Source organism: Cladophialophora psammophila (assembly GCF_000585535.1).
Source record: "Cladophialophora psammophila CBS 110553 chromosome Unknown aczJe-supercont1.25, whole genome shotgun sequence".
Classification (NCBI taxonomy): domain Eukaryota; kingdom Fungi; phylum Ascomycota; class Eurotiomycetes; order Chaetothyriales; family Herpotrichiellaceae; genus Cladophialophora; species Cladophialophora psammophila.
Genome location: NW_006912946.1, coordinates 248,937 through 269,298, shown reverse-complemented (window position 1 = coordinate 269,298; position 20,362 = coordinate 248,937). Strand labels below are relative to the sequence as shown.

The window sequence follows — 20,362 nt, the reverse complement described above, 5'->3', positions numbered from 1 at the left end:
CTTGGCGGCGACGTGGCAACCAAGCCACACATAAGTGCTATAAGATTGCACACGGCCATTCAAGTCGCTCGCCAAGGTTTAGCCTGGGAACTTGCCATCTCGCCCTGTTCTACCATGGCGTTATGGTCTATTTCCAGTCTTGCGAGCCTCGTCACAACCTCGTATTTACGTGCAATTCACGCACCGGAACGCGTCCTCAACATATTAGTCTTTATTTTGACCCCAATTGCCAAGCGAAATGGTTTCTTGTAGCTGCCAGTTTAGGGCTTAGACTCAATGCTACCCCGTACTCGTATGTTCTGCGTATTCTAACAAGGCCCACTATGGACCCACTATGTACTTCAAGCAGTAAATATACCGGAGCTCGCCCGGAATATGTGCAATTGCGAACCAAAGCAGACATACTAGATTGTCACACAGCTTTAACGTCATTCTCTGGTAGGACGACTCCGTTGCGATATGAGTTTGTCGCTTTGTACATGACCACCATGTGGTTGGCAATATCCATCACGACCGCCGCATTCTGAGCTAACAGAACCTTGTGCGAAAATGAATCTCAAAAGGCACCATTCCGCTGGTTTGTGGAGGTGAAGCTTCACGAGCTTTCAGAGACGTTGAACTTTTGACCTGTACTCCCTCAACTTTACTTTGGGACGACTTCCTTCAATGCCAAGTGCGGCAGCCCGGAGACCTCCCGACGACATCCAGCACTTACGCAGCTTTCGGGCTTTGAGCACTTAATATAGCATCGAAGTGAGCCATGTAGCTATTTCCAAGGCAGCGACTGGCTGACTGGAATATGGACGTCAGAAATACTGGTTTTGGGGTTTTTGTGGGAAGTCCGACGTGCGAAACTTTGTCTCCTGTCCTCGCCGACCGGCGGAGATGGTAACAGTATATATTGATGTGTTATATCTGATGCAGTCCTTTCAACTCCCACAACTCACCTCTGAATACTCTAAAGATGAAGGCTTCGTATTTTTGGTCAACTGTTCTGATCGCGTTGTCCGTGAGCGGAACGAACGCTGTCGATGATGTTGGAGGTCAACCAGGAACTATCCCAGCCGAGTTTCCTCCGCTCCTTGGAGGCAACTCTCCATGGTTTCCAGGTAAATTCTTGCAATACAACAAACACAACAACTTGACAAGTCTCTGACTGAAATTTACTATTGCAGGTCCAAACGTAACTGAAATTCCGTACGAAATCCCTGAGGGATGCACCATCGACATGGCCTCGGTAACCAGCCGCCACGGTTCTCGTTATCCCGACCCAGCTGTTTACAAACAATGGCTGGGCCTTCGATCTAAAATCCAGAACTCTTCCGCCACAGGCCAGGGTGTGCTCTCTTTCATCTCTACCTGGAACCCCGCCCTACAAAATCCAAGCCAGGTCCTCACTCAGCTGTCCGTCGGCGGTTACAAGGAGCTATACGATATGGGCATCACATACCGCTGGAGATATCCTGGCCTATATACCGACAACGCGCCCTTTATTCTATGGGCAAATGCATTTTTCCCGACCTCGCCAAGAGTGATCGACTCCGCAAAGCTCTTTGCTCGTGGATTCATAGGCCCTAACGCAACTACACTTGGAACAGTGTACGTATTGAACAATACAGATCCCCGAGGTCTTGCAAACTCACTCGGCGTGTCCGATTTATGTCCCGCCTACAACGATACCATGGGCGGACCAGCAGCCGTCACGTGGGCGAACATCTACCTTCCGCCTATTGTGGCGCGGATCAACGCCCTCACGACACCCAAGGGAGCCGTCAACTTCAATACCACGGATGTAGCCATGATTCCCCTACTATGTGGCTTCGAGAGCGAAATGACCGGCAAAAGGAGTCCATGGTGCGACGTCTTCACTGAAGAAGAACTCCAAGCTTACGAATATTCTCAAGACCTTCGCTTCTACTACGGCCACGGACCCGGGTCTCTCAAAAACAGCACATTCATGCTTCCTTTCCTCTCAGCCCTAGTCTCGCGCTTCGTTGATGGACCAAACAAAACGTACACTTCCAGCGACGGCACTGCATTTACCCCTCCCCGTTTTATCGCAACCTTCACCAACGACGCTCAGATCAATCAACTTGTTAGCCAAATCGGCGTCTTCGACGGTCAAACACCCCTTCCACCGAACCGGATCCCCGATAACCAGAGATACATCTCATCCCGGTACGTAACCATGCGCGGCACCATTGGCTTTGAGCGACTCACCTGCACCGGAAATGGGAACCGCGGCCAGGCATCGGGCCAGTTTCTCCGCATTATCCTTAACGAGGTCGTATACCCTGTCGTGGGCTGCGACTCGGGACCTGGCCGCTCATGTCCATTGCCGGAGTACGCGCAGCTCGTGGCGCAGAAGCAAGCCCAGGCGGGTGGTTTCGTGGATGCTTGTTTTGGAGCTAACCAAACCGCTGCGAAGTTGGCGTTGGCAAAGGCGGGCATCACCGGCATCCCAAAGACGACTTTCTTGTCGGACTTGGCTGTGCCATTTGCATTTGTAGTCAAACCATGATAGAAAGATGGCATCGTCAGCAAACGCAATGCTTCCGAGGGCTAGCTTCCCCAGGCTGGGTGTTGCTGAGTGAATGGTTTGGCAATTCATAGTCGTAACGGTATTTGAAGTTTCTGGTACCGAGGCAGACCATATCTACTGTGCGACGCAAGCAGTCAACTGTAACGTATCTATGAAACGAATACGTATTCACTGACTTCGATTCTCTGTCGTCCTCGAGATCTGCACTGCATGGCACCGGATCTCGTATGGCGACTATCTATTTCCACTATATATTGATACTTCTTCCCCTTAAAACCACGTCCCCGCGCCTTTCTCTCATTGGACTAATTGAGGGTAATCTGTGTCTGGCGCAGTCACGACTAATCGTGATTGACCGAAATCTACAACTACTATCGATTGAGGATAAAATAATCCGTCTAGTCTGCTTCAAACATCAGCATTCAAGAGGGGTTTTAGGCAGTCATGGAATACTGTTTCGAATTTACTCCGTCCGTGTGAAATCTTCTAGAATGTCAAAGATGGCTGGAAAAGCATGCCCAACCTCCCAATTTCTAGGCTATATAGGTAGCCTACCTCGCCCGTTAGATGGGTAATCAACGACTTAAAACCTCTCGAGCACTGATACAGAACAAGAAGCTGATCGAGTGCAACACGCCTGCGCATTCGCCTAAGCGGCTTATATATTGGTCAGATGGAATAAACAGTGCCTGTGTGTGCTCTGTATCTTTAGGCATCCAGAGTAGAGCCTAATATCTGACTCTAAACTGCTTTGAAGAGACTAGCATAGATTCAGGAAAGGAGTGTGGGCGCCTGGCGGCTCCTCCGATGGGGCAGCGAATCTTTGACCCTAAGTTGATAGCATAATCACATGTCAGATATGCAAGGCTCCTGCTCTGTAATTCGTGATTGCTTAGGGCGTTATACGGGACGCCTCTTCAAACCCTCCTATAAGGTTTTGTGCAACTGAGATCCTGGATCCGTAATCAGAAGCTATGTCTTCTGATACAAATATTTAGACCCCTCAAGGCAGCTGTCGACGTAAAACATCGGCATAGCGCAAGGTCTTAAAGTATCTGTATTTATCTTGCATAGGTCCATGATAGCTTCATGTGATTGCCCTTGGTGTTTTTGGTTCTTGGAGCTACCGGTGTCTGCTGGAGGTAGCCCTACAGTAACCGCCTGAACTCCTCATTGTCAAACGAAGCATGGATTCTTCTCCAAGCATTAAAGAGCCAGTTTCACGTCTGCTTTGTACTGTTTTGTACGCAGGATACGTGCTTGGATTTTATGTGAGACACTCAGCCTGATACTGGAATCTATCGTGGTACACGATCAAGCAATGTTCCTTCTAACATCAAGTGACAAAGATACTTTCCCTGATCATCTATCGTGTGCGATTCCATCCGTTGGCGAAATATCCCGGGCCGTTCCTGGCTAAAGTCACGTCTTGGTATGATTTCTACTTCCTTGTCAAAGGCGACCGTCATATCGAAATTTGGCGACAGCACGAAATCTATGGTTCGTGGCACTCATTCCAATCTACCCACGTCCCTTAAATTCTGACGGCTACGGCAAGGCCAGTCGTACGCTACAGACCAAATTCGCTTTCGTTCAGCACACCGCGTGCCTTGCAGGATATATACGGGCCTCGCAAATCCAACCTGGTCAAATCTGACTGGTATAAAATTAGCCACGCCGCGACAAATGGTCAGTCCAACACCCACAGCATTGTAGATCGAGAAGGTCATGCTGTCAAACGCCGCATGCTATCGCACGCCTTCTCCGACAGTGCACTACGGTCAATGGAGGATAACATTCTGTATAATGTGCGGAGATGGTGTTCCTTGACAGCAGGACCGAAAGATAAGAACGATGCCGACGGGTGGACACAGCCCAGGAACATGGCCGCCTGGGCAAACTACTTGATCTTTGACATCATCACTCTGCTCGCTTTTGGCAGGTCCTTCGATTTGGTTCCACGAGAAGAGAATCGGTACGTGCTGCATCTGATGAATCAAATGATGGGATTTGTCTACACCGTAAGTATCTCGAACTTCTGGGCTGCGGCCAAACTTTTCGGCACCTAAGGGATTCCACTGACCCGCATTGCATGCTAGGCTGGTTATGCGCCCTTTTCAGTACTAGCTCGACGCATTATTGCGATCCAATGGCTGAGCAGGCTTATCGGGGGTCAAACGGCTCGTGATCAACAAAGGATGGTGGCTTTTGCACAAGAAGCAATCAATCAGCGACTCAGGGAACACAAGAATCAGCAGAGCCCACTCGAAAACGGTCCGGCTCAGAAAGATATCTTTTATTACCTTTTGCGTGCTAAAGACCTGCAAACGGGGGCATCCTTTTCCGAAACCGAACTGGGTTCTGAAAGTGTGCTTCTTCTTCTCGCTGGTGGCGATACCACGGCAAGTGTTCTCTCAGGCTGTATTTTCTATCTTCTGCACAACATACGCACTCTCCGCCGGCTCGTTGATGAGGTGCGCTCACAATTCGGCGATGTCGAAGAGATACGCCCCTCGAATCCGGCCCTCAGTTCCTTGGCATATCTTCGAGCGTGCATTGACGAGACAATGAGGATGTCGCCGCCGACGCTGGGGCCACTCACCCGCAAGATCTTGGATGGTGGCGCCATGATCGACGGCGAGATTTACCCTGCAGGGACGGAAGTGGCGGTGACTACCTACGTTCTTCAACACCGTGAAGAAAATTTCCCAGACCGCTTCTGCTTCCGCCCGGAGCGATGGATCGTGGACGAAAAGACGGGAGTTTCGGAAGACGACGTCAAGGCTGCGCAGGAGGCTTTTGCGCCGTTCAGCATCGGTAGCAGGAACTGTATTGGGAAGAACCTGGCCTACATGGAACTGAATACGGCGATTGCAAGGCTGCTGTGGCAATATGATGTAAAACTCGTTGAGAGTGAACCAACCGCAGAAGGGCGAGAAGATGGAGTTTGGGAGAGAAGAAGAAAGGGGGAATACCAAGTGTCTGATTTCTTCATTGCCGAAAGAGATGGTCCTGTGGTCGCCTTCAAGCCGCGTGAACTAGATTGACTCGTATTGGGCAGGCACATCGCGAGGGGCTATCTAGTTTTCACTATATTTCCTTCCAAAATCGCAAAATTAGATTAGTGGTCGCTTTTTTGTGGTCGATGTTTCTACGGTTGGTTGCTCTCTGGACGCCAAACAGCGGCCACAGTCGATCAGTTACCTAGTCATGGCCTCTGGCCATCTCCTCAACGCGCCTGAGGCTTGTCAAGCCAATTGCAAGGTTGCACTTCCACGACCGTGAATTACTTGATCATACCCTGGTGAAAAGGCGGCTGTCCAGCTTGCTAGGTCTAGGGTCTTTGAGGTCATTCCAAATGAGGCTAGTTTGCAATATCGTGAGAGAAGCTTGGCTGAAGCCCACCAGCCCCTCTAAACTTTAGTTGCCTTCACTAACTAGTTACAGTAGAATCTCCACATTATAACTTGCGACTTGGTGAGGGGGCAATTGGCGTATAACGTGCAACCTCCTTTGAGCTCCCCTGTATGTCACCTGGAATTCTCAGGTAAGCTTCCAAGTCACCGTTAAGCTCCCTCAGTCTCGAACTTTCTCAGATTTGGCCCTTGTCACCTGCGCGTCGCAAAAGCTATCCCCGAGAAGTTCCAAAACGTTTCTCTAAACCCATGAATCATCGCTCGATTTCTGCCACCCAGGTTGTCCCGGTAATGTTTTAGCCATTCGATGCTCTTGCCTTGGAGGTGGAAGTCCTGTATGATTCTGTCAACTGCTTTCCTCCGTTCAAGATCAGCAGCGATGGCTGTTTCACAAAAGCATCAAACCGAGCATCATCGCCGAGGTAAACCGCGCGTAGATAATTTTCAAGTATCCCTAACCAGAGGCTGACCCGTTTTTATATTTTTCGTTTCCTGAACTAAGGGCGTGGAACATCCAAAATCTTTCGTAAACAAGACAGCCGGGCAGAACCAAAAAGTTGGCTGACACATGCGCTTCGTATGGTATGATCTATTTGGAAAGTCTGGCCGAATCCCTCTCAGCGCTTCTTTATGGGCATTCGCTTTCGACCCAGGATCTTTCAAGCCGTGCCACCACGTACTTTCCATGTTCAGGTCGCACTCCCAGCCCTGGTGTGGCCTCGTTGAAACTAATTTGGATTTTCGCCTCGCGGGTTTTGAGCAACACGGACGACTTCCAATTGCCGTCGACTAGCCTGGTTCTATTTGCTCCCAACTTCACGAACAACATCCACTATTTCCTCTTGCTGTTCTCGCTCAAGCTTGCGAAACTTACGCACTACTTGCAGGGCTGCATAGTAGCTAAATGGCAGTGCGAAGAACCAGAGGCCGAAATTGATACTCGCCGTGGCAATCAGTGCGGTCGGGACTGCCTGCACTCCAAACCCTACAGCAACTCCTGCTGTTTCAATTCCTCGAAGGAGAGAGCTGTACCGAATTTGGTCCCCAGGAGAGTCAGAAAGATTGCTAATGCACCAGTAGATATAATTTTCGACCATTCCGAGACTGATGCGCTCGAACATGTACAGTCCAAAACCACGTCCAAAGGTATTTTGATTGCCCCAGTCCAACGTAGGGTTTGAATGACGGTATTCGTTCTGGATGATCACCGCCCAGATCCAAGTGGCACTATTGAGCATGGCTATGAGGATGTAAGTCACGATAGCTCGCGTCTTTCGGTCCTTTGACCATGGTAGGTCGACAAGAGAACCGCAGAGCCAGGTAGCAAGCGTGCCGACAACAGCCGACATGAAGCTCCCTAACGCACGCGACCTGACCGTAAAGTATGTTGCCAGATATGTGCCAGGATATGCTTGAATCCATCCAAAGTACCAGAACAAGGGCGTCAGCAAGAGGATCGACTTGCTCCTGACCAGACGCCACATCTGTGCGAGCTCGGTCTTCCAATCGATACCTCTCGCGGCTTGAATTTGGGTGCCATCGTCGCGCTGCACTTTCTCTGGATTCGAAAGCAGCAGGCCAAAGAAGAATCCAAGGCACTGAATGGCGATGAAGGCTTGATAGGTCTTGTAGCCAACTTTGCCACGATGATTGGTGGTGTGATTCATCGCGAGTGAAATGGCACCACCAATGATGTTCCCAAAATTCCGGAAGGTGAACCATGTCGCAATGTAACGGCCTCTTTTGTGTTGTTCTGGGTACCCGGTGGCAATGGCGCCTTCGACGCTCCAAAAGAAGCCAGCACTGATCCCGCAGGTCACAGCACCCAGATACACCATCCAAGTTGCGCCTGTGCGATTGTTGAGATATAGTCCCGCTGCGTACAGGGGATACCCCAACGAGCCAACAGCAAGTGTCCACCTGAAACCGATGGCGTTGGTTAACCATGGTCCAGCAAAACAAGTCACGGTCATCAAGGCGTAAAGAAGTGCATTGGCGGTGTTTACGAGGTTAGGGCTCTGAGAACCCCCAACCCCAAGACCGTTCATAGCGCTCCAGATTCCTGGGGCGCAAAAGGCGCATAGGCCGACAACTAGGATCTGGAACACGCTTCTGCGGAAGAAGGACGATCGAACGCGCGAAGAGACATCGCCATCTATTGGCCCTGAAGGTATAGATAGACTGTTCTGAAACTCTTTATCCGAGGAAAGGACGGACTTCTCATTGACCGGTTCTGTTGCCATATCGACCCCAAAGCGTGGATATGTATTGCAAAGTCAGTAGAAGAGAGAGTTCTTGATTCCAGAATCCCTGTTTTGAGATTGAATGTAAACTGCGTTGGGCTATAGGAGGTATTTTATCATGTCAATGGCCAGAAGACGGCACATGCCACGGCACATCCGCGAAGGTGAAATCTAAAGATACTAGAGCAAAGAACATCCTTCGCCATTCTTTGGGGCAATCACGCAAAGAGGGCGAGTGGAAACACTTTAGTGAACCAGTGCCTGTTTGTATTGCCGACGATTGTCAACACCAAATGCGAGTTTTGGCCGGGAGCCGAGAGCATTGATTTCGAAAATGTCTGGCTCCACTACTTCGCTAAATTTGTGAACACAACAATAGTACATTGGCTCTGAGACGCTGCTAATGGAAGTGGAAAGGGGAGCATAGTGTTTACCAGAGGACACGATACAGACGCCAGCCGCATTCGTGATCTTAGAACGGATGACGCCACGGCGACGATGAGTTAGTTACAATGCCCAACGGAGAAGTCCACTGATATCGAGTCATCTCCCTTTTGTATCGACCTATTTCCATCCAACAATCACACTGCTTCACGGACAAGACCTTCCCAACTCTCTGTATCTAACGACTTTGGAGTCAACAGGAGCAAGATGACGACCGCAGTGCAACCATCCGAAGCGCATCCGTTCAAAATCGGCGTGCCTTTGTCAGCGTCAACGCCGGTCGCGTTTGAGCCTTTTGATCTGCCATCGAGCAATCAGCGAGTTCTTGGGCCGCCTCATCCCAAGAACACAGTCACCCCATTAGCATTGAAGCCCGCAATTCGCGATAGTGCGGAGACTGACCTGGATAGCGTCGTCAACACCATCAAGTCTCTCCAAGCGCAAGGCGGGATTCTGACCAAGGCACTCGCCCGCCACGGGACATTGCTTTTCCGCGGCCTTCCCATCCACAATGCTCAAGATTTTAGCAAGTTCGCCCATGCTTTTGGATACCAGCCGCACGAGATCATTGGCATCGTCGTCAACAGGCCAGTTCTGGCCCCAAACGTGGCACCGGCGAACGAGGCGCCAAAGGAAGTTCTGATTTACAACCACAATGAGTCCCCACAAGTACCACATGCTCCTGAGTACATCTTCTTTTATGGTCATCGAGTGCCTGAAAAAGGGGGCGAAACTCCCATCTCGTCATCTCTTGAGCTGTTTTACAGAGCGCAGCAGGAAATTCCGGAGTTCGTTTCCGAACTTGCTGAGAAAGGAATCCTCAGCAAAGTGACTTACAAACTTGAAAAGCAGTATGAGGGTGGTTCAACGCTGAAGCAGGCGTTTGGGAAGAAAATCCTGGATGGTGACGACGAGGCCACAAGGCGGGCAAAGATCGAGGCTCAAATTGCCCGGTATGGTCGCGGCAAACATACAACATGGGAGTGGACTGAGGACGGCAGCATCGTGTTGACGCACCAACTGCCAGCTATCCGAACCCAGCCAGAGACCAACATCCCCACGCTCTTCACCGGTCTGGCGGCATATTACAAGAACAACCAGCACAACGCCAACAGTGGAAGGAAGAATTCGGCACAACAGCTTTTCGGCGACGAGACGCCTATTCCCGAGAAATACCTAGCACACTTGGCTAACATAACCGATGAGATCCGCGTGCTGCACAAGTGGGAACGTGGTGATGTTCTCGTATATGACAACATCATTGCTCAACATGGCCGACAACCGTGGGAGGGCCAGCAAGAGGATCGTGTGGTTATGGCCAGTCTTTTCGACGGACATAGTGTGCCTGGGGCGTACGGTGACGAAGACTGGGCTCAAGTGGTTCAAGCTCTTGACGGGTGATAGACCACATCAATATGTCAGCTCTCTAAGATTGGATCTCCTCCCGCAATGGTGCAAGCTACAACCTCCCCATTCGATTTAGGATAGGTAGGATGTTGAAGTCCTTTGACGTTCTTGAATCTTTTGGAAGATTTCCCCATGGACGGCTCTATCTATCTAAGCTGCATTCTTCACTCAGACGACCCAACCTCTCTTAGCAATGGTATTTATCGGATCCATGAGCACTTGCTTCCATCACGTTATAGTCCAGCAACCATTCCGTACGTTAGCACACCTTCACCGTTCGGCTGTGCCCAACCATCAGCATTGACAATTCCCTCGCCAATTCTCACTTGCTCGACCGTCCTAAATCCCAAATGGCTATAAACTTCCCTTGCATGCTGATTCGTCGCTTCTAGCCAGACAGGAATGTTCTGTTCTCGGGCCTTTTTGAGGAAGGGATCCACTAAATTCCGAATAGCGCCTGCACCGACATCAAAGGGAAAGAGTCAGCAATGCATTGTTTGATGAACCCACATTCCCAGCCGGCATAAGCATCCCATGTTGATCGAACCATACCTTTTTCCAGCCTGGTGGGAGCCCGTGCAATTAGATTGAGATACCAGTAAGTCCGATCGCCCAGATACTTCTTCTTGAGCGCGTCGAACTTCTGTCTGTACTCTGCAGCCCCTTCAGAAATGGGGCTGGCGTTGTTCACGGGCTTCTCGACCCCAGGAGGAAGCCTATGCGTCTTTCGTAAGCAGGAAAAAGGAACAAACTCTTCGTAAACGAATGGACTAGGCGGATTGTCTCTCCAGACTTCTCTCTTACCACAACGCCACTCCAGCCCAGTCATAGGTTTGAATCAGTATCCCTCCGCCCTCAAACCGAGTTTTTATATGAGGGAGCCAGTATTGAACACGGTGGTCGAAATGCTCGAGTTTGGGGTGGTCTGGCTGTGACTCACGGCCCAGGAACAGGTATCGGTTGAGAGCGTCGTTGGAGAAAGCCGCCGCAATCACATGTGCAAATTTGTGCAAGTCTTCTTCGCCACTGATTGTATTGGGAACGTGGTCTTGGGTCTCGGTTGCCATGGTATGATCTATCATGGAGACTGAATTTCTCGGAAAGTCTATGAGGGCCACAGAAGGAGAATTGAATTCCTTGAGGGATGATTCAATGCTCGCCCCTGTACAACAATCGGAGAACTCCGTGATGAATTTTTTTTGTCAAGCAGCCCAGCCTTACTCACGAACACTTCAACTTGGTAAATGAGAGAACCCACCATATTACTGCTTCTTACGAACATCCATGTATAAGCCGAGTCAAAGAAAATTCAATTTCTCTAAAGGGGCCCTCAGACCCTCTTTTCTTTTGAGGATTTATACGACCGAGGAGAAAGCGGCTTTCTGTTACGTTATAGCGTCCTTTCGTTGGTCGAAGGGCATGCATGATGTTAATATGGTCAAGATAATGCCATAGCTTGGCTCAAAGCTTAGAGTCGGCGAAGAGATGTCTTGCTTCAACTCTTCTATGGTCTTCATGCTCATCCGCAATGAGCGGCATTCACCTTAGGCGCAAGTTGGCAATGCGGGTATTGTAACAACAATGAACGGAGTCAACGATGTGCAAGGGTGTTCAGAGGCCGGAAAATAGGAATCTGGAGACGGTAATCGAAGAACTGAAACCAGATGTGAATTGCGCGAACTCGGGTCATTCTGGATGCGATCCACAATGAGCTTCGACGTGTTTACAACCTCCTACACCCGCATGTCTGCTAACTGAAGACACAGTTGGTCTGGAACTGGATCGAAAACCGTTATGAGACGTGGGAGTCCAAGTTCTCTAAGAATCCAGAAGGGCGCAAATTGCGTGATAGCACACAAAAGGAGCGAAAATGGCACGACTTCGCCTATCAGCAGTTTGACTTACACACGTGAGCCATGCAAGGCGTTGCAAAGCATCTGATATCTGCAAGGGCCGAAGTGAACACCCATTAACTCGGAACCGACGGCTGTGGAGAACACCAAACTTGGTACGATGGTGCAAGATTCCTCCAGAATCGCGATCACAACCTGGGCGTTGAACGAGATCTCTGCTAAGCTCGTTGAAGAAAAGAAGAACCGAAGCCCACGTGGAATATTGGAAGATGGATATGCGAGCATCAATACCCAGGTGCCCTCTTCCTATAAAGTTACTCTCTGGCGCAAAAAAAGGGTCATTACAGGATAGATTCCTCAGGATTCTCCAGGATGTCTTTCGAAGGGACATCTAGTCGCTCGAGCATCGACCATGGCACAGTTACATTGGTCATGGGACCTGAGAAGGCCGTTACGGCCTTGGAAGCGAACGACGACTTGCCAGACACACGTGCCGCCAGGAGAGATGTTTCTGGGGACGTCCTCGACGACGGACTACGACGAGGTCTTAAAGGAAGACATTTTGTGATTATCGCGCTCGGCAGCATCATCGGACCTGGGACATTCTACGGGCTGGGCTACGCCATCTACTTGTCCGGCCCCCTGGGGGCGCTGCTTGGTTTTATCATTGTCGGCATGTCAAGAGCTCCTCGATTCACGCACTGTCTGGCACAGCATGCTCATATTCTCCCAGGAATTTCGGTCTGGGTGCTGATGCAAAGTGTTGGCGAGATGACCACGTTGTTTCCCATCCATGGTGGATTTGTCGAAGTAAGCGTGTCCTCGGGATTCTCGAACCAAAAACTAATGTGGTTTCAGCACGCCGGCCGCTTTGTTGATCCTGCCCTGAGCTTTGCAATGTCATGGCTGTATTATCTCATGTGGAGCGTCTTCCTCGCTGCAGGTATACGTCTCGTGCCCCCGTAATCCTGATAGTCGTCGACTAACTCTAGCAAGACTGGAATTCCGCAATCTTAATTCTCCGCTACTGGGTGCCAGACTCAACAATTCCTTCCTACGCTTGGGCTCTCATCTTCTGGGCAGTGTTCTCCGTTGTCACGCTTCTCGGTGTGAATGTATACGGAGAGCTGGAGTACTTCTTCGGCATGTTCAAGTTTCTCTCCCTCATCATCCTTTTCATACTCTCCATCGTGGCCGATGTAGGTGGATTCGGCGGTGGGTATATCGGATTCAGATATTGGACAAAACCAACAGGTAGGTCTGTGTGGACTTTTGCTGCCTACTGAGCTGAAGATTTTTTAGGTCCTATTATACATGGGATCGATGGGTTTGGACAGGTCTTCGTTCTTGCAGCAGCTTACTACGTTGGCACGGAAATTATCTCTTTGGCTGGTGGCGAATCGAGAAATCCGAAGAAAGACATCCCAAAGGTACATTGCTTCAGGTCTACCGGCAGTCCAGTCTGACTCTTTGGTACAGGCCATCAACTCTGTCGTCTATCGCATCTTGGTCGTATATATAGGCATGCCTTTTTTCCAAGGCCTTATATGTCCGTCAGATTCGCCAGAACTTCTGAATGCAGACTCGGTGGTCGCATCGTCGCCTTTTACGATTGGCTTTACCAACGCGGGTTGGAAGACATCTGGCCACTTTGTCAATGCTTTGATAACGGTGGCTTTTGTCTCCGCGGCAAACGGTGTGGTGTATGTGCAGTCACGCACGGTCTACTCCTTAGCGTTGACCGGAAGAGCACCGAAGATCTTCGCAAAGACGACATCCCGTGGAGGTATAGAAGACCAAACTCGCATCCGCCAGGGACGAGAAACTGACTTTAATAGTACCGTGGTTTGCTATATTGACCTCCAACCTCTGGGGTTTCCTATGCCTAATGAACCGGAAACTCTCCGCAGGCCAAGTCTTTGCATACATGACAAGCGTGGGAGGCACTGCAGCCTATATTGCCTGGGCCGCTATCATATTCACTCATTTGCAAATCCGGGCGGCGGCGAAGAGACAGAACATTGACGTCAACACGTTTCCGTACAAAGCTTTTGGGAGCATCTGGATCTACCGCCTCAATTTTGGGTTTAATATCTTCCTCCTCTTCATTCAAGGGTACACGGTCTTCCAACACCCCTTCAACTGGAGGTCGTTTATTGCGTGCTATATCACCATTCCAACCTTTTTCATCCTGTTTTTTGGGTTCAAGTTCTACTACAAAACTCGTTGGTACGTATGACCTAGTCACACAATGGGAATATCACGCTAATCGCTTCAAGGGTTCGGCTTGACGAGGTCGATTTCTCAGACCGCAGAGAATGGATTGCTCCTGCGTCGAAGGCGTCGTATGATTCGAGATCTTGGAAGAGGAAAGTGTGGGACCTGTTCAAAGACTGATGTTGCCTTTGACCGAGGGTTCTCGCCCGGAGCTGGCTTGGAATTATCCTCTCCCACTGCATATGTCTATGGAAGGGGTTTTTGTCTTCGCCATCAAAGAGCAGGATAGAATCATTCCAAGCGCTATCAAAGGGACATCTCTTCGGAAGACCGCTGCATGCAAACATTGAAAACTCTCTCGATAGAACTAAAAGCAACCCCCAGCTGCCTCTTTCAAAAGAAAAAAAACAAAAAAAAAAAAACAAATTGGGCATCTCCGCCTGATCACAGATTCGATAACCTCTCGAGCTTGTTACCGACGAGATCCTCCCTGTTGTGGTGTCCATTGAATGAACGACCCACACCTTTTCCAACCCAGCGCCGTGCAATCTTCTACTTTCGGCCTAGAATGAAAGGGCACATTTGAGAGCGCCGTTGCACCTCGGAAATAACTTTGACTTGAAAGGGGTGTCTTGATTCTAAAACTTTTTTCTAGCAGCTAGGTAGCAGGCATGTGCTCCCCCAGACGCCCCCTGCCCCCCACAAAAGGAAAGGAAAGCCCCGACTCGACATAGTCGTTAGTGGAGGGTTAGCGCAGGCCTAAAGCAGGAGCCTAGTTAACAAGCTGCTTTCCCCTAACAGTGTACTTACCTGCAAACCCGGCGAGTGGCTTTTGCTGGCTGTATTATGTACGGATCGCGGAGCCCGAAATCGGCCAAGATCGGACATGGACTGATTGGGTGCTTCAGTCTCGCAGCCTTGTCATGGCCAGTGGGAACTTCGGAGATGCCACTCCGGTTCTGGGCTCTGCAGCTTTGTCATCGAACAGCCACTTCCTCTCCTATATGGAGTATCCTAATACCCCTCCGGGTTCTCGCAGTATTAAAGCAATGGCCTGTAAGCGAGGGTGAAGGCGAAAAGGGCGCAGTTACCTTCCATTTCCCACGGGCACGGCAGCTGGAACGGCGTTGTTGACCATGTATAAAGATTGATGGGCGCGCTAGTGATGTGCTTGAAGCAAAGCTGAGAGAAAACTTCTAAAATAACTGCTCAAGACCAAAATCAGTCACTTTGCTCTCCTCCTTGAACCAACACTGACAAAATGAATACCACGGGTGTAAACTACACCGCGGAGTTGGCCAGTTTCGCGGCCAATGCCACCTTTTCTGCGATCCCGTCGAGCTTTCTGGCATTACTTCCGATTTCCATCCTCGATACTTTCTCCACCATGCTCGCCGGCTCAGTTCAGCCCGTCTACCGCTCTGCCATCAAGGCGGTGGACATCACGTACGGAACCGGGAGCACGCATGCTGCGTACACCGCGCTCGACGGCACAGTCTCCTCACTCTCTGGTCAGATGTTCTTGTTGGGCCTGGCTGCAGCCGACTTCGAATTCGAGCATGTCATTCAAAACGCGCACCCGGCTTCTGCCATGTTTCCAGCCTTGCTGTGCGTTGCGGCCGCTCACCACAAGGCTGGCAAAGAGCTTCTCGCGGCAATGGCGGTCGGATACGAACTCGCAACCAGAATCGGCGCAGCCAGCACAGCACACGTGGAGTCTGTCAGAGGCTTTCATAACCCTGGGTTAAATGGAGATCTGGCCACCGCTGCTGCGGTGGGGCGCCTCATGGGATGGGACGCTGACACCATCGCATCGGCAATGGGCCTAGCTGCTTCTAGTTCGGGTGGTCTCCTGGCCTTCGTCAATACCGGCGCAATGACCAAGCGCCTGCATGCTGCTCGCGCAGGCCAACTTGGTGCTGAGGCCGCCTTTCTGGCTCATGCGAGGGTCGTCGGCCCTGCAAATGTCCTTGAGAACCCGCTAGGATTCTTCCATGCCTTCTCGCCGGGTCCACAACCTAGCCTCCTGACCGCCGGATTAGGCGCGAACTGGACCGGAGAACAGATGATCCTCAAATTGGCACCTGTCCACGCACGCGCGCAGGGCTTCGTATTTGCCATCAACGACTATCGAACTCGTACAAACCAGAGTTGGAGTGCCGGGGCCATCAAGAACGTCACCATCTATGCGGGTCCAGCGGTTCTGGCGTCGAGCAATTGGATCCCTCAGCCGAATTCACTTGTGTCGGCCCAGTACAGCGTTCCCTTCGGCATCGCCGCAGCTCTGACAGTCGACCTACGAGACCCACTCAACATGAACGACGCATTGGTGTCAAACACGACAGCGCAGTCAATTGCGGCGGGTATGAAACATGTCCAGATCACTGACAACGCCGAGGACCTGGCCGGATACATGACCTTGGAGATCCAGGGGCAAGAAATCAACATCACGGCCAACAAGTATCCTGGCATTCCCGGCGATCCGGGATACGCGCAAGCGGCCAAGAACAAATTCGCAAGCGTTACTCAAGGCCTATCCGTGAGTGCCCAGGGTGCTGCTGTAGAGAAGAAGATCGCCGATGTATCCAACCTCACGGACGCGTCGGTGTTGTTGGAGGAAATGGTCGAGGTTGGAACCGCAGCTGCCGCGAATTTTGGCTCCAGCACGGACACGATCTTGGGCACTTTGAAGGCGTATCACGCCGGTCAAGCGCGAAGCAGGGTCCTGCCTTGATGGAGTAACTTATGAACAACGAAGAAGGAGGGACAGACGGGCTGCAGACGGACACGATGTAATGGATGATGGATGTTTTGGACAGCATTGATCTTCTCGGATCTACGGCGGAGAACCCGTCGTGGGTGGATCAGTGAACTTCAGCGTGGACTGTGTTGAACCTCTCTAGGGTTCATGAATAGTCTGATTGATTGAAGAAAGAAAATCTATCTGGCGAGCTGGAGTTACAACGAGATTTTAGATAGGTGAGATGTTGCCCTAGTGCCAAGACCTTCGAGCCTGGCCCAGTCAGGCTAGTGCCAATCTGCCAACAGACGCTTGTCTAGCTAGACAAGGCTGATAGACATATCGGGCTTACCGAGCAGTCGCTGGGCATACGGAGACGAGGGCTCCAAGGCATACATAAAAGAATCGGGTCTAAATGTACTTCACGTGAGCATCAATCTCCCTAAACACTTGGTATCGCAGATGGGAAATGACTACATGCTAGCCTTTTCTGAGCGAAGAAGAGAATAGAAGGTCAATGGATGTCAGTACTCAGGGAAGCAGCACATCCGGAGCGAGGACGGCATGGTCGAAGTTTATTCTTTCCTCGTCCAGTCGATCTCGAAAATGACAACCACACACTGCTCACTTGTGTGGTGTTCCTCGATGCCCCTTGATCTGGTCATTATCTTCGATGCTAGATCCTCACCATCCGATGTGCTCATGTTAAAGGGTAGCCCAGTCCCTGGCGCACATAAGACACTCTTGCAGCCTTTCTTGGCTCATCAATGCGCGCTCTTTACAATATCAGAAACGAACAAAGCACCCCCGCCACCAAAAGATAGCGCCGCACGTCCACCGTGGCGGTGACGGCCGCATTCGTTGTCCCTGCCGTCCCGCAACAACTGGCCCGATTGTAGCTCACGCCGTTTGCATCCGCCGCGACCTGAAACACACTGCCATTGAAGTTTCCAATGTTATAATAATCCACCAGTAAGAAGTTCGGCGCCCGGTTCCACATCGTCGTACAGTTATCCACCGCCCACCCGGCGGAGCCGAACCCATTCACCGCATTCGTTTCATTGAGCAATGTAAAAAAGGGCACATCGATACTGATACCCGCGATGTCGACCTCCAGATTTAAGTTGTGATTTGTCATGTACATTCTATCCTGACGGGTATTTCGTCCTTGATTCGGAGGTCGTTGGGGTGTGCATGGGAAATTTCTGTCGGTTGGAGAGAATGGCGTTTCCCACATTTGCGAGAATTCATCGAGCAGCCATGGAATGGCAGTCTGATTGGCTTGGTAGTCGAGCATGACGACTGCTCGTTCATTTTTGAAGATCATTTCGGCTAAGGTGGGCCACGAGTCGAGGGGCATGGGCGACGTTGGAGGAGTGTAGACAAAATCGATTAAACCCGAATTGACCACTGGTGCAGTGAAATTCTGAGGCGCGACGACGTCGTAGTTCCCCATGAGGATGGCGATGACGTCGTAAGGGTGGTTGCGAAGCCATTTCGTTACCGTCGTGAGGTAGTCTTGTAGAGTGCCAGCGTTGAGAAGTTCACAAGACGTGTGGCAGAGATACATAGTCCCATTTTGGAGATGAGCTTGGAACTGGACTGCGATACACTGTTAGCTTCTGGATGGCCGTCCACAGGGACAGCCGACATACGCATTCGAATACCGTCGTTGAGTTGAGTCTCGACGTCCAGCATTTGGTTGGAGGCGAGATTCCCCGGACGTATGAATGGGCTGTTGTGCGCTGCAATGTGAGTGATGTTGCTGAACTTCCGGTTGCAAAATGAAGGATGGCCATTACAGGGAACGGTATTTGTGGGTTGCGCTGAAGACGAGGTGCTTGAAGCTGTTTGGTTGGTGGTTGTCGTCCCGTTCAGGGTAGTGGTTGTTTTGGAAGTCCCCACCAATACAGTTTCGGTGGCAGACGATGTCGTTGTGCCATTATTAGGGCCGGTACTCGAGGACGCTGAGGTGCTGTTTGAGGTTGCAAATAAACTCGACAGGTCTGCAACCGTAGCGTAGTCTGTGGTTGCGGTGATAGTCAACGTGGCGGATTCGTCAGCATATGTGGTTCCACTGGTGGCATAATCTGCGCCGGTTGATGTCGCCGGTTCAGTCGTCTCCGTTGTTCCGCTCGACGTGACAGCATCAGATTGAGAGTAGACTTGCAGGAGGAGGCCAGCGAGCACGAGAGAGGATATCAATCGCATGGTAAAAACAACCCAAGCCGAAACAGGAGAGACAAATCACTGTTGACACGGTGGTGGTTTAAAGGAGCATGAAGAGAGGAACATTGAACTGGGCAACGGGGGGGGGAGACAGGAGACGGTGAGGATGGCTCGACGGAGACGGGTTCACGTGATCTATTCCATGCAGCAAGCAGCGAGCAGCGAGCAGGTTCTATCGAATGGCGCCTTGATGACGCGCGTTGTTGTCTTGGATCGGATAAATGTCACCTGGGGCTTCAGCGTGAGACTGTGTCACGACGAGGCGGGTTCATTAGCATCAGCCCTACCCAGCACTATCCTTATCGTAGGTGCGTTCCTCGTCTCTCATTGAATGTTCTCTTGATTTGATGTCCTTCGTTCCAAAAGACGTGGTTCGTGTTCATTGGCGGTGCTTCTTTCATGCTCAAGTTTTTTGACATCAACTTGTGATGAGAAAACAAGCTTGTTGCCCTGCCGCCATTCGTTTCCACCTTCCCCACTGCGTCTTTCCGAAAATGGAAATGATACGTGTGTGGCTGAGCGATGCAAACATGTAAAAAATGCCAAGACTGACGTTATTGGATTCCAAACCCAGAGCCAGGTACCTACCTATCAAAAGTACGTTGCTGGGGCAGCTTCAATCCCTGATGGTGCTACTTATTGCAGTTATCAAACTTCACGGCAGCATGGAGACCTCAGCGGCTTGAACATCTTGGTGCATGCAGAGACGACAGTGGGTATTATTGATTGGGAGACTGCTGGCTGGTGGCCGCCATACTGGGATATCTTCTCGAGCTTCCAATGTTTACCATCAGAAGTGACTTTTTCTTTAGCATAGTATCGTAGACCTTCTCTCCTTGGCCTTTCAACTTTGAGACCGACCAGTAAAGCCTGGTGATGGCCGTGGTCGAGCCAGCACCGGTCCGAATGACAGCACACGTTAATCCATGTCAGCCAAAATGGTTCCAAGCGTATCATTTAGCACGGGGACAAGGCTGATACCAAATGTCATGATGTCATTGTGGAGCCCTGGATCCACCCTCTGGACCTCCAGCTCCGCTCTCTGCATCCAAGCCACACTCAATCACATTGCACCACGGGCCTGCTGCTGGTGTACGTACTACCCAAGTACGGAGGATTTATGGGTGCCAGGTCAAAAGATCCCTGGACCTGTTTTGCTGGCCCTCTTGGCACCCATGTTTTTCAAAGTCGTCTCTCACTTGTCCCCTTCTCTGCTTGCGACAGGAGACAGTGCAGCCAGAGATGACCTGAAGCAGCGGGTGAAGAGGCGT

General features: G+C 50.8%; 8 protein-coding genes across 8 annotated transcripts; 5 read left to right on the top strand and 3 right to left on the bottom strand.

Moving 5' to 3' along the window:
• Window positions 1-964: 964 nt before the first annotated feature.
• On the top strand, window positions 965-2,521 carry A1O5_11380 (uncharacterized protein; the record flags this gene model as incomplete). The annotated part of the gene is made up of 2 exons (XM_007751952.1): window positions 965-1,109; window positions 1,176-2,521. 2 exons carry the CDS (start codon window positions 965-967, stop codon window positions 2,519-2,521), a joined length of 1,491 nt encoding a protein of 496 aa, XP_007750142.1.
• Window positions 2,522-3,729: 1,208 nt separating this feature from the next.
• Window positions 3,730-5,589, top strand: A1O5_11379 (uncharacterized protein; the record flags this gene model as incomplete). Its single annotated transcript, XM_007751951.1, has 4 exons — window positions 3,730-3,813; window positions 3,892-4,046; window positions 4,101-4,563; window positions 4,642-5,589. 4 exons carry the CDS (start codon window positions 3,730-3,732, stop codon window positions 5,587-5,589), a joined length of 1,650 nt encoding a protein of 549 aa, XP_007750141.1.
• A 1,169-nt stretch (window positions 5,590-6,758) lies between these two features.
• Window positions 6,759-8,201, bottom strand: A1O5_11378 (uncharacterized protein; the record flags this gene model as incomplete). Its single annotated transcript, XM_007751950.1, has 1 exon — window positions 6,759-8,201. One exon carries the CDS (start codon window positions 8,199-8,201, stop codon window positions 6,759-6,761), a length of 1,443 nt encoding a protein of 480 aa, XP_007750140.1.
• Window positions 8,202-8,852: 651 nt separating this feature from the next.
• Window positions 8,853-10,046, top strand: A1O5_11377 (uncharacterized protein; the record flags this gene model as incomplete). The annotated part of the gene is made up of 1 exon (XM_007751949.1): window positions 8,853-10,046. The coding sequence occupies one exon, from the start codon at window positions 8,853-8,855 to the stop codon at window positions 10,044-10,046; it is 1,194 nt and encodes a 397-aa protein (XP_007750139.1).
• Window positions 10,047-10,285: 239 nt separating this feature from the next.
• On the bottom strand, window positions 10,286-11,119 carry A1O5_11376 (uncharacterized protein; the record flags this gene model as incomplete). The annotated part of the gene is made up of 3 exons (XM_007751948.1): window positions 10,286-10,509; window positions 10,563-10,768; window positions 10,857-11,119. 3 exons carry the CDS (start codon window positions 11,117-11,119, stop codon window positions 10,286-10,288), a joined length of 693 nt encoding a protein of 230 aa, XP_007750138.1.
• A 1,158-nt stretch (window positions 11,120-12,277) lies between these two features.
• A1O5_11375 (uncharacterized protein) lies at window positions 12,278-14,302 on the top strand (the record flags this gene model as incomplete). The annotated part of the gene is made up of 7 exons (XM_007751947.1): window positions 12,278-12,715; window positions 12,764-12,848; window positions 12,902-13,159; window positions 13,208-13,335; window positions 13,385-13,691; window positions 13,744-14,134; window positions 14,185-14,302. 7 exons carry the CDS (start codon window positions 12,278-12,280, stop codon window positions 14,300-14,302), a joined length of 1,725 nt encoding a protein of 574 aa, XP_007750137.1.
• A 1,081-nt stretch (window positions 14,303-15,383) lies between these two features.
• A1O5_11374 (uncharacterized protein) lies at window positions 15,384-16,856 on the top strand (the record flags this gene model as incomplete). The annotated part of the gene is made up of 1 exon (XM_007751946.1): window positions 15,384-16,856. The coding sequence occupies one exon, from the start codon at window positions 15,384-15,386 to the stop codon at window positions 16,854-16,856; it is 1,473 nt and encodes a 490-aa protein (XP_007750136.1).
• A 784-nt stretch (window positions 16,857-17,640) lies between these two features.
• A1O5_11373 (uncharacterized protein) lies at window positions 17,641-19,073 on the bottom strand (the record flags this gene model as incomplete). The annotated part of the gene is made up of 2 exons (XM_007751945.1): window positions 17,641-18,464; window positions 18,518-19,073. The coding sequence occupies 2 exons, from the start codon at window positions 19,071-19,073 to the stop codon at window positions 17,641-17,643; spliced, it is 1,380 nt and encodes a 459-aa protein (XP_007750135.1).
• Between the last annotated feature and the right edge of the window lie 1,289 nt (window positions 19,074-20,362).